This window comes from Myotis lucifugus, unplaced genomic scaffold, assembly GCF_000147115.1.
Source record: "Myotis lucifugus unplaced genomic scaffold, Myoluc2.0 scaffold_127, whole genome shotgun sequence".
Taxonomy (NCBI): domain Eukaryota; kingdom Metazoa; phylum Chordata; class Mammalia; order Chiroptera; family Vespertilionidae; genus Myotis; species Myotis lucifugus.
This window is the reverse complement of record NW_005871175.1, coordinates 1,788,970-1,800,641: the sequence shown is the minus strand read 5'-3', so window position 1 is coordinate 1,800,641 and position 11,672 is coordinate 1,788,970. Positions and strand designations below refer to the sequence as shown.

Below are 11,672 nucleotides of genomic sequence, written 5' to 3'. Positions count from 1 at the left end.
AAAGAAAGACAAGCTAAGGGAGACAGGGAAACTGGGTTCCGTTAACTACAAAGTTGTGGCTTTGAGATTTTTGCTTTTCTTCTTTCCTTTCACTGAAGAGGACAAAAAAAATGTGCATTAATAGGAAAGCCTAGTCCAGGAGTAATGGACTTACGTCTCCTAGAACTCTCATTTTCCCTGTTGATGTGATTGAGGAGAAGGGCAGTTGGGGGTGGAGGTGAGGGTGGAGGTTGTGGAGGAGTAGAACAGTGCAAAGAGAGAAACAGAAGGTGAAGGGACAGAGGAGTTTGAGAGGAGGGAAAGGGACAGAGCAAGTAAAGGGAGAGAGGAGAGAGGGCAGGAGCCAAGGGGAGACAGTCCTGGCCTCATCTAAAACACAATTAAAGCTTTGAAAATAGGACCATGCAGGAAACACATATGAAAGTCACAAAGTTCTCTTAACACATGGGGTGAATGAGGAGAAAAAAGGAGCTAAGAACAAGGGGCGTGGAAGACAGAGAGAGAGGAAGGAGAAGGCCAAACCTCACCTCCTAATCATTCTGCCCGAGGCGCTGGAAGTACTTCTTTATAAAGTGTGAAGTTTTAACTGAATCCAAATTCCTGGCATTGGAAACAGTGCCAGGGGCCGCTCATGAGAAACAAAATCTCTTTTTCCTAAAATGAAGAAAATTCTGTTTTTTTCGGTGGCCTCCTCTATCTTAAATAACCTAGGCTCTTCTCCTATTCACTTACTGGATGACACTGTAATAACGCAAAAGGAGAGGCCAGGCCTGACCTACAGTTTCACAACATCTGTCAGAAGACCCCAATCCACTAACCCCAGACAATGGCCCAATTTGTAAGTGCTGTGCCCAGGAACCACACATCCATAGCCACCCTCTCAACCATAAAGTTGTGCAGAATGTCTCAGGGAGATGATAGGGTTGAAAAGTGCTGCAATGTTTATTTTCCCAACCCTGGGGGGTTGGAGGGGAAAGAGGAATCTATAATAATAAAAGCATAATATGTTAATTAGACCGGACAGCTGAACAACCTTCCAGACTAGGCCTCTAGTATTTAATAAATGGTGCTGCCATTGTTGACAACTGCTTTAAGAAAACAAAGCTAGACCCCTATCTCACTCCATATACAAAAATAAATCCCAAATGATTTAAATGTAAAAAAAATGAAAATTTAGAATTTGGGGTTATTTTAGAATTAGGAAGACCTTCTTCAATAAGATTAAAAAACCTAGAAACCATTTTAGAAAGATAGGCATATTTGACTATATAAACAAAATCTTGTATAAAATCTTGTATCACAAAGAATAGGGATACTCATTGGTGTCAATGACTTATTAGATAATTCCACTTACTGAATTCAGGCAAAATCAATCATTGGAAATGACATCATTGGATCTGATGTTCTGACACCATAAGTCTAGAGTAAAATATGGAAGACTATCCATATGCCCCATGCTTCCCTGCACTGCTTGGGTCTGGCCACCTATCTCGGGGCCTCTCACCCTCTGATTTTCACGGTTGGCTACAAATACTGTTAGAGAACTCAGCACATATATCTCCCAGTCCATATTTTCAGATTCCCAAAAGTACTTGGAATACAATGAGAGCGCACATGTGCGTGAGTTATCTGTGTCCTGAAGAAGAAGAGGGAGGGTCAGGAAGAAGTATGTGCCCTCAAAATAGTTAGGATAATATTATAACATTGTATGTTTTTACTAAGAATACATTTATTGGTTTATAAAGTATATAAACATTTTATGAAAATATCCTTTATAAGAAGAATAAGGGAACAAGTAAAAATGAAAAACCACCACATAAAAATTAGGTCTGATTCCCCTTCTTCATTTCAGAAGTGAGAGAAATGATAGATACAGTCAACCTTGCAAATGGATTCCTTCAAGTTTTTCGGTGTCTTTTTTTATATATATAAAATGGCATCAATTGCTGAAAGCAGTATGACCTTTGTTATGCTACATACACTGATACAAAATGTGAATAGTACAAAGTTCCCTATATATAATATAAGGTTTTAATATATTACATTTGTTTCTACATAAACAGACTATAAATATATGTGCCATAGCATGTTTTAGAGTCATGGTTCCCAGCATCTCACACTATGGTACCAAATGAAAAATACATTTTGTTTTTTAAGAAGGCAACAACAAGGGCAGAAACCAGTAGAAATAGCTTTACATGTTAAAAGTCTACACAATACAATAGGTGTTATAACTTGGGCTATAAAATAATTTTGAAATCTGACTAATAATTATTCAGAGAGTGAACAAACCAAATTAGCGTTGACTAGGGTGTAGAGGCCAAATTACTGAAACACTGACTAGTCGGGGTGAACGGGAGGGGCGGGGGGAGAGAGGAACAGAAGGGTAAACTCCTTTCTGAGGCTTTGACCCCACAGCTTGACACTGAACCTGCTGCATTCAGGCTCGGGCGTATCACGTCGGGACAGTATGTGAGTATTCAGCCAGAAGAAACCCGAAGCTGGTCTGTACAGTCAGAATTCTTCAGCACGACAGGGGGCCTCTTCTGAATGTCCTTCCTTTGTGGTGTCTGAATAAAGGATCAGCCTGGGAGACCAGGAGCCAGAGCTGCATCATTTCCTTCCTGGGGCTTGGCCAAGAGACACGTAAGAGTCCGGAAGGAACTCTCATTAGGAGTCGGAAACAGCACAAGGAACTCTCATTTAGCCCAACCGGGAAGAGCACGCAACCTTCTAAAACCAGTAAGTTCGTCTGAAGCCTTTACATTCCCTTGCAGACCCCATGCTCACCTCCACCAGAGCCAACACAATGCATGTGCAGGCTCCAGTAGGCTCTCAAAGCAAGCCGACATCTTCCTTTCTAGCAGTCCAAACCCCACATGTAAGACTTGGCTCAGGACCCACATCCTAAACAAAGCCTCTCAGATGGCCTCAACCCTAACGGTCTGTCCCATCTTCAACACCAACAGCACGTCCACTGCCTGGATCAGCTCTTGTTTTACAGAGGTGTCAACTCCCCAGGTATGGCTACTTCTTGGAGGACGAAGCCATTTCTTGAACTTCTCCTGTTATAACCTGGGGGAGACCCACAACACGGAGCATCATACATGTTTTTTAAATGAATGAAAAAGAGAATAGGGTCAACACTGGGAGGAGACACAACACATTCTTGGGTCACAGGCATCTTGTCAGGAAATGCCTAAGGGCTGGCTCCCTGCAGTCTGAGGTCCTTTTTTTAAAAAAATGAAAATCAAATGTAGCTACTTCCTGGTGGTGGAAAGAACAACACTTGAAAATCTGAGCAGCACCTCGCATGTGATTTCCAGGAGTAGGGATTTGGGTGCCTCCTTTTAAACAGGAGGAACGCTCAGTGCGGTCCCAGCGTTGGGCTGGAGAGTCTGGGCTGCACTGCCAGCCTGCGGTCCAATCTCCATCAGCTTTAAAAGTTCTGCCTCCTCGCTGGAGTACACGGTGGTGTCCGTGTCATCTGAGTGATACCCAGACTGGTAGCCACTGGTCTGGTTGGAGCCTTCAGATGCCACGGACTCCTTGCTTTTGCTGGGCATCAGTCCACTGTGGAAAAAATGGCAACTGCATAAGTTGGCAGAGAGAAGGCAGTTCTTTGGCTTCTTCCCCAAACCCCATTACCACCCCTATGTGGGCTGTAATCTCCCTGGAGACACCAGCCCCTATCTCTCCCACTTGTTAATCAACATATCAGGTTTACTCAGACATTGTCTATTTTCAGTACTAGCATGAATTTGTCCTTGCAGATAAGTCCTCTTATTCAGGTCCGAATCTTTCAAGCCTGAGATGAGATGAAAGGCAGTCTCCTGACTTATGCAAAGGCTCCAACCAATGGAGCATTTTTATGGCCTTGTGGAGTGACAGGTTTGTATACAATGATAGGAGCCAAAGGGACTCTTTCATGATATAAAAGGAAATTGGGATGTTCTGAAAGTCCACTTGTGCTTTCCCCACACTGTCAACTAGGGAATTACAAGGCATGTGTATGGTGTCAATAGAGTTCTCGAGCAGTATTAAACTTTAATAACTTGAAGTGTGTGTGTGTGTGTGTGTGTGTGTGTGTGTGTGCAATCAAGTCAGACATGTCAGAAACTGCTTTTTTACTCATCAAAATCACATTCTTTGGAAGGACTGAGGACCTGGATCACTCAGCAGCATGAAGAGAATGTTTTCAATGGTGTAGAATCATGACAGATGATAATTATGTCAAAGCTGAGACGTGTAGGCTATGTTGACCTAAAATGTCAAGATTTACATTTCTCAAGCCATTCTGAGATGTGGGTTTTCCCCTCAATAAGTGCTTTACCAAATTATTCATGTTAAAAGTTGCAAAATGGATTTTATTAACTCCGTGCTCGTATATGGCGTAAAAGTGATTTCAAATCACTAGAAATGCAATTTTTTCTTTCAATCCAATCCCAATAAAATAAGTTTAGTGTCTCAGGCAATGGCATGGTAACTGGCACATAGTTATTGCTGAATAAATATATTTTGAATCAGTGAATAAAACATGATTGGCTCTCACAGTTTCTTACCTTGGCCTTAAGGCAAACAAAATAGCACAATTGCACATTTTAATGTGTGGTTTTTTTTCAACATGAACATCACTCAATAACCCAGGGGTGTTCCCATTTTATACAACAGATTATAAGTAGATAAAAATCTTCTCTATTCTTTCTTAGAATGAACCCACTAGCAAATAAATAACTACTCTGCAGCCTATTATTCTTTTAAATACAGATTTTCATTTATCTGTTAGGCACATCTATGTAAAACAACTACAAGTTCCTAGGGAACTACATGGAGAAAAGGATATTCAAAACAAAAGTTAGGATTTTTCCCGCAATTATGTAGGCAAACTCAGCCAATAATAGTTAAGTATCTTAAACAAATTGATATTATCTTATTTATATGTCACGCTTCTTAAGAACAGATGCACCATTTATATACAGGTTTGAAAATTCTTCAGAGTCCACAAGATTTTAATAATGGCCTCTTTGTGATTTAGCCAGTACCAGACAAATCTTCTAAAAATCCTCTAATTTATTTCAAATTCTTTTTTAGACTTATCACTTATTTTAATTGTTTTATTTGTTTAAATTCTTTATTATTTAGGTTGATGCAAATTTTCCCAACCAACAAAGACACAAAACGTGAAAACCCTGCACCTACATTGAAAGTTCTAGGCTCCTGCCTACAATGCCTGTTGAAATTTGTCATTTCTATTGGGCTGAACCTTACCTAAAAGACGGAGCTAATTTGTTTCTGTCTTCCAAGGTTTTCAGCTCTTCTGATGCAAGAACCATACCACTGTCCGTTTGGTTGTCCTTTTTAAAAGACAATGAGATGCCACAGTTGATTGAGTGTGTACACTGACCTACCACTTACTTAAACCGATTTCTTAACCCATTTATCAGACAACATGTTCCAATGTTCTGCAGAGGGAGGTAAAGGTGTCATAGCCAGAAACTTTTCAAGCTGAAAGAGGGAGCAACTGCATCCTAGAAGTAGACCCAGACCGGGAAAAGGAGAAGAATTTAGGACAAAGAAGCTGAGGGGCCCATTTCCACCCCTCTTTTTCAGTGATACTATTTACATTGACTGTAACTGGGCATGAAGGTGGAATATCTTGAACCTTGAGCCAGGAGCTTTACTTATAGAAAAAGCAAGGGGGCCTCAGTTTCATTTCAGTAGTGACCCCATGACACAGACCCTCAAGGAAAGCCTTATAATGAGCTTCCAAGACTCTCATGCTTAGGCTAATATTTATTTAGCTAATGTTTCATCCTTTGTATTATTTCTAAGACTATTTTTAAAAGATGTACTTACATCTGGGGTTACTTTTACTACTGGTTCTTCCAATGGGATGTCTTCAAATGTTTTTACACTCACAGGCCGGCTCTTTCGCTTACTGTTCTGCAGATACTGACTGTAAAAGAACAAATATTTATATTTTAGTGGTGGTATATTTGGCTACAGATACCATAAGTGATACCTAAATTCATTATCTTTCAACCACAAGTTTAACCGTGACCTTCAAAACATCCTTTGGAAAAGAAAAACAAAACAAAATCTTTCTCTGCTAGCACACATTAAAGGCTTAATTTCCTGTGAAAGTCCATTTAAAAGTATAATCTCACTGAGGGGCCCAGATGAGCCCCTGTTCCTTTGAATTATACTTCTGAGGTCCAGGGCTGGCCTAAAGAGAACAGCAGCAAATTAAGTGATCGACTGCCTTCTGCTTGGCTTCCTCGTTGCATGCAACTGCTCCACTGAGTTCTCGCCGTATCAGAGAGTGTTTCACAGCTTCCTGGCCATGTCCTAGGAAAATGTTTCTAGATAATGTCTACAGAGCAAACGTCCAATGGAAGATGGGTAAGGGAAACGCCTTGAGATGTCACTATAGGGTGCTGAACCCAGCAGGATCGGAAGATAATCACCTCTGTCTACATATAATAGCAGCTTCGTGTGTAGACAGGGGCAGGCTCAGTCTCACTGTCCCCTATTTCCAGCCCTCAGAGTTGCTGGTCTTAGGAAAGGGCAGTGATACACGAGTCACGAGATATTTTGTCTATTTCAAAGTCTACACAAACTTGGGAACGTCATAAATATTTCTATGCCTCTGTTGCTTCATCTTTAAAATGTATTGGCATAGCCTTCCCTCCATCAATCAGAAAGATGAATAAGGAGGATGAATGAGGTGGTAAATAATGGTACATGGTAAGTGTTCTTAGAAAGAATGATGGTCTATTAACCAAAGCTTCTTTTCCTCCTTTGTATTCAAAAGGGTGCCAGTTTCCCTCAGGAGCCCAAAGACTGGGACTTGTCAGACAACATCTCCCGTGTCCAGGGGGTGCTCCTTCCCTGCCTTGTGACTTTGGGTGAGTCTGAGCCATCTGGTTAACATCACTGACAGCCTGAGTGGTGAGCAGGGGAGCCCTTTCGCAGGGAGGGACAGCAAATTCAGTCTTCACTCTTTTCCTAGCATGCTTTCCACCGTAGGCAACCTTCTGGATGTACTAACTTGTGTTTCCTTATGTTTTCTGTGAATGAGTGGAGTGAGGACTCGCTTGGGCCAAAGGAAGAGAATTAAAACCAAGTTTCCCTCTCCTGCCCCAGGAGGCTGGTTCTTCCTCCTACAGAGAGGAGCCAGTGAAGTTCACAGTGACATCCTCACTCAGGAATCTCCACAAGAAACAAGACACGATATACGTGGAGACAGAAAAAGCCCCCTTCTCCTAAGTTCAGTCCCGAAAAGTGGCAGTTGCTCAAAACTATTGGAAGCATAGTCAACCATTCATTCACTCCCTCATTCAGGAATCCCATCATGTGCCAGGCTCTGTGCTAGATGCTCCTCAACCATCGTCATGTGGCATCTTCACAAACAGCACCTCTCTCTAGGGTTGAGGAGGGTAAGACCAGAGCCAGTGACACCAATGAGGGGGCAACCCCACTCATCTGGGAGAAAGAAGAGGAGCCTAAAGAAAGGTGACGCTTACAGGATTGGGAGAAGCGGACAGATTCAAGAGATATTCAGGATACAGAATCAACTAAAATTGGTGACCCTGGGCAATAACGCCGCTTCCTTAGAAAGGGCAGCTCCTTGACTTCTGAGCCCAGTAACTCCAAAAGTTGATGGCTCCTCACAGTTAAAAAGGCATTTTCATGGATATTGCTGCATTTGTTCCTCCCAAAACTACAAAACAGGTTGTGTGTGTGTGTGTGTGTGTGTGTGTGTGTGTGTGTGTGTTGTGTGTGTGTGTGTGTGTGTGTGTGTGTTATTTAGGGAGGAAATGGCTAGAACACAATGGATTCACACTTTGGTATTAGACACTAAAGCCCATGTAGGTGGTGTTTTTTGTTGTTGTTTTTGTTGGCTTTTTTGTTTTGTTTTACCCTGCTCTACGTTAACTCCCTTGGAAAAGTACCAGGAAGGAAAAAGAAGAAGAGAGCAGTGCATATGATTGATTGTTCAGGTTTTTATTAAGTACCTAGTATGTGCACAGCACTGCTCTCTCCCATGTGTGGCCAGACTGTGTGATGAGACTTGGTGGGGAGAAGGGGTCTCTGGGGTATAAGATAGACAAAAGATGGAAAAAGGACAGTTTTGCTTCAAGCTGTCTAAAATCAGAGCCAAATTCAGAAACCTCTAGCTAGCAGACTGTCCCAAGCATCAATCTTCAAGGAACATTTAGTCATCACCAGCAATTAACCAAAATGAAGAAGATGCTGTGTGCCAAAACCTTTCTCTGTGAGAGAACTGAAAAGAAATCTTTGATAAGCTGCTTGGAGTGGGACGTGAAACTACCAGGGGAAATGATGGAGCAACCGCAGATGGTCCCCAAACTGCCTTCAAAGAAAGATGAGTGCAATTAATATGTGTTTTCTTGCAAGAAGCATGCAAACCCGGGGCCAGAGCTGATCCGCAGGGGAAACAAGAGACAAAGCTAAGTCTAGCCACCGGTGGTCCTTCCTCCCCACCCTTCCCCCCGCACACCTCTCAGCCTCTCTCTAAATAAATGCTGAACACATATTTTTAACCAGGCAGCAAATCATGAGGTTGGCTCCCACAGTGATGCCTCTGTCCAGCTCTACTTATAATGCAATGGAATTGAAAAGTAGAGGGAGGAAGCAAGTGAGAAAGACTCCTCAGCTTTTCTACTTGACTGGAAATTTGGGAGAGGAGGAAACAAGTCCGCTGAGGGGTACCCCCGCCTCGGCTCTCTCTCCCCAGGGAAGCAGAAGCACAAAATGAAGTGTGCCGTGTGCAGATGCCTCCATTCCGCCTTTCTTTGAACCCAGATGATTAAAATGTGACCGTGGAGTCTTATTTTTATAAAAGGAGAAAAGGTGGAGGCGGTTGGGGAGGGCATGCAGACAAAAGATTCCAATTTCCATTTTATTTTTCAAATTATGGCTGGATAAAAGAGAAACTGAACTGGAAAGGCCAATTCAAAAATCACAGGCAGAAAATAGAAGCCAGGCCTGTGCTTGGAGTGTGATGTCACATTTGTCCACGCTTCTGGGGATAAATGTTAGCAGCCCTGTCTCAGATCCTGCACCGCGTTTGGCACTTCCATTACACAAACATGACTTCATCCACTCTCAGCACCATATGCAAAGCGCCCACGCCAGCCAAGATGCTGCCGACTTGGTCCTCATTCCACCTGGTCACAGAAAACCTAAGGAACAGACTTCAGGATCAAATGGCTTTCCGATCAACGAGAAGGCAATAGTGTTGCGGGAATAATTACCACACCAGAAGGCCAGCTGAACTTGAACTAGGACTTTTTTTAAAAACTCGGGAGTGGAACTGTAGGCGTTCATTCCATTGCTCGTTCTCTCTGACAGCCCCTCTTTGGTGAGGGAGAAAGCGGCACTGCGTTCGATATCAGAGAAACTGGATTCATCCTGGGGATGTGATTTAAGCAGCTCACGTAAGAACTATAATTTATGGAGTGCTCCCTAAGTGCCAGTGTATTCCCTTGGAAATACGTTATATCGGTAATTCTCCAAACAATCATTTTCGAACACCAGGGATCTGGCCTCAGTCCCAGTGAAGATCTGCCCCAGAGCACACAGCTGCTAAGGGGCTGACCTGGGCGTCCACGCCACTTCTATCTGGATCTTGAATCACAATATTGTATTCCCCCAGGTAATCCCTCTGAGCCGCACGTTCAATATCTACATCAAAAAAGGTAACAGTTTCTACCTTGCCTAACACAGAGTTATCATGTGTGCAAAATCAGAAAATAGAAGGAAAAGCTGTTTGAAAAATGCCAAGAGTCCTTGACAAAAAGGAATGGGCAGTTCACTTGTTGGCCTCTAACCCCTCTGAGCTTTCTTGTCTCTCAACAGAGTTTCCGCTGCCCAGTGCGATTCCATGGCACAAACTGTCCAGGTGCCTCCTCCTCTTCTATGTGGCAACCTGGCCAAGGGCTTCAAGGCCTGCATCCCTCCCTTAGCCACAGCACAACACCAGGGCAGCTTGGGCCCATGCTGTCAGCGGGTCCAGTTGGAGGAGGAAAACACCCAAAGTGGTGTGAGAAGAAACAAAGCAAAGGGAAGTAGTCCCGGGCTTAGCAAAAGGCAATTTTCATATCAGAATGTAGAAAACCATATCAACTTTTTCCTCACGCACAGGTGCTGGGAGACAGAAAAAAGAAAGCTGCCTTCGGAACCCCTTTACAAACCAGGGTGGGACTGCAGTGCACGTGTTTTAAATAAGCCCAGAAGTCTCATTATGCAAATAAAACCCTGAAAATCAGACTTGGGAGGGGTTTCTGAAGATGTGCTGTCCGGTCTAATCCAGGGCACATCCCCCTGGCACACTGCATCCTAGCCCCAGAGGCCCAAGTGTGTTTTCATATAGGCACAGAACTCCTCCTTCCTGAGTCTTTCCTGAGCCATTTAATTCACATTAATAAAAGAGTACATGGGGATAATTTAAATACAGATGTCTTTGTAAAATTGGTCTCTCTTTCTGGAGATTAACAAACTGTGGCATTCCAGCTATTTGCAGCTGCAGGGCTTACAATTCTGAAAAGGAAGAGCTACAGCAGCAATGTGGGCTACAGATGGGCGGAAACGCACCTACCCGGGCCCTCTTCAAGGAGCGCTTCTCTTTCTATTAGCCTCAGGGCTACGGTTTAATGTGGAAGTGGGACGCAGCAGCTTTATGACATGTCTTCCTTCCACCCCCTCCCCAAGGTGACCTTGAAGCACCCCCCGCCCCCCCCATGAACAGGGGAGGTTGGCCATATATAGTACCTGATTCCTGCTGTGTTGTCATAATGGAATTTGGGGTCACACGCTTCCTCTTCCTCCATACAGGAAACAGGTGAGGTGGGCAGAGAGAGTCCAGAATCCTCTTCCATGCTCAAAGTCTCTGATATCGGAAGGACAATGTAGTCTTTGCCATCCTGAAACAATAAACACAGAGTGCTATTGTTATGGCTGCAGTCCTCCCAGGGCCTTTTCATGAAAAAAAACAAAGGCCGAGGGAGCTTCTTGGTTATGGGGTCTGTTGCCTTCATGTCGGAAATGTAAACCTTTAAGACAACATTAAAAATGTCTTGTCAAAACAAAAGGGCACTTGAAAGGGATGTGCGCATGAAAGTATACGCAAGGAGCTCATGACTAAGCAGATGGGTAAGGGGACACCGAGCACTGTGGCCACAATGAAGACCAAGCAGGCTGTGGGCACAGATGCAGCCACAGAACACGCAGGGCCCCGCAGAGCTGAGAAATCATTTGTTCACAAAGCCCTACCCACACAGGCCAGGACCTTTAAAGGGCATGTTGTCCAATTTTAGCCTCTACATTCCAAGGCAATGGAAAAACTGATCTCGGTCTAGAGAAAAGCAATAAATGTGCAGGAAAACAGGTCTTCTAAAAGCAAAGGTCGCCCAATTTAACATTATTTCATAAAAAAAAAGAAAAAAGGGCAAGATGATACCTTTAAATGTTTGAAAGGGTCATGATAAAGACAGATTTGATCCACTGTCCCCCAGCTGTTCAAAAGAAAAGCAGGAGGAAATTGGCTTCCATTCATTGTAGTAAGAGGTGTTGACTACAGATTAGCTTTCTAGTGGTAAAGGCTACAAGTCTAAAATCCTCCCATGGAAGTTATGGAGGCCTCGGAT

The 11,672-nt window shown here is 43.3% G+C and overlaps 1 protein-coding gene across 3 annotated transcripts in view; it reads right to left on the bottom strand.

Moving 5' to 3' along the window:
• Positions 1 to 1,996: 1,996 nt before the first annotated feature.
• The window catches only part of KDR (kinase insert domain receptor), a 42,335-nt gene continuing 32,659 nt past the window's right edge, over positions 1,997 to 11,672 (bottom strand). For 2 of the 3 annotated variants that reach the window (XM_006093958.3, XM_023758297.1), the window contains 4 exons: positions 10,798 to 10,949; positions 5,857 to 5,956; positions 5,269 to 5,354; positions 1,997 to 3,573 (listed from right to left, as the gene is read on the bottom strand). In XM_006093958.3, coding sequence (XP_006094020.1) covers positions 3,351 to 3,573; positions 5,269 to 5,354; positions 5,857 to 5,956; positions 10,798 to 10,949 — 561 coding nt within the window. In that variant the 3' untranslated portion in view covers positions 1,997 to 3,350. The remainder of the gene's footprint in view (positions 3,574 to 5,268; positions 5,355 to 5,856; positions 5,957 to 10,797; positions 10,950 to 11,672) is intronic. The other variant, XM_014460192.2, reaches the window with a different exon arrangement.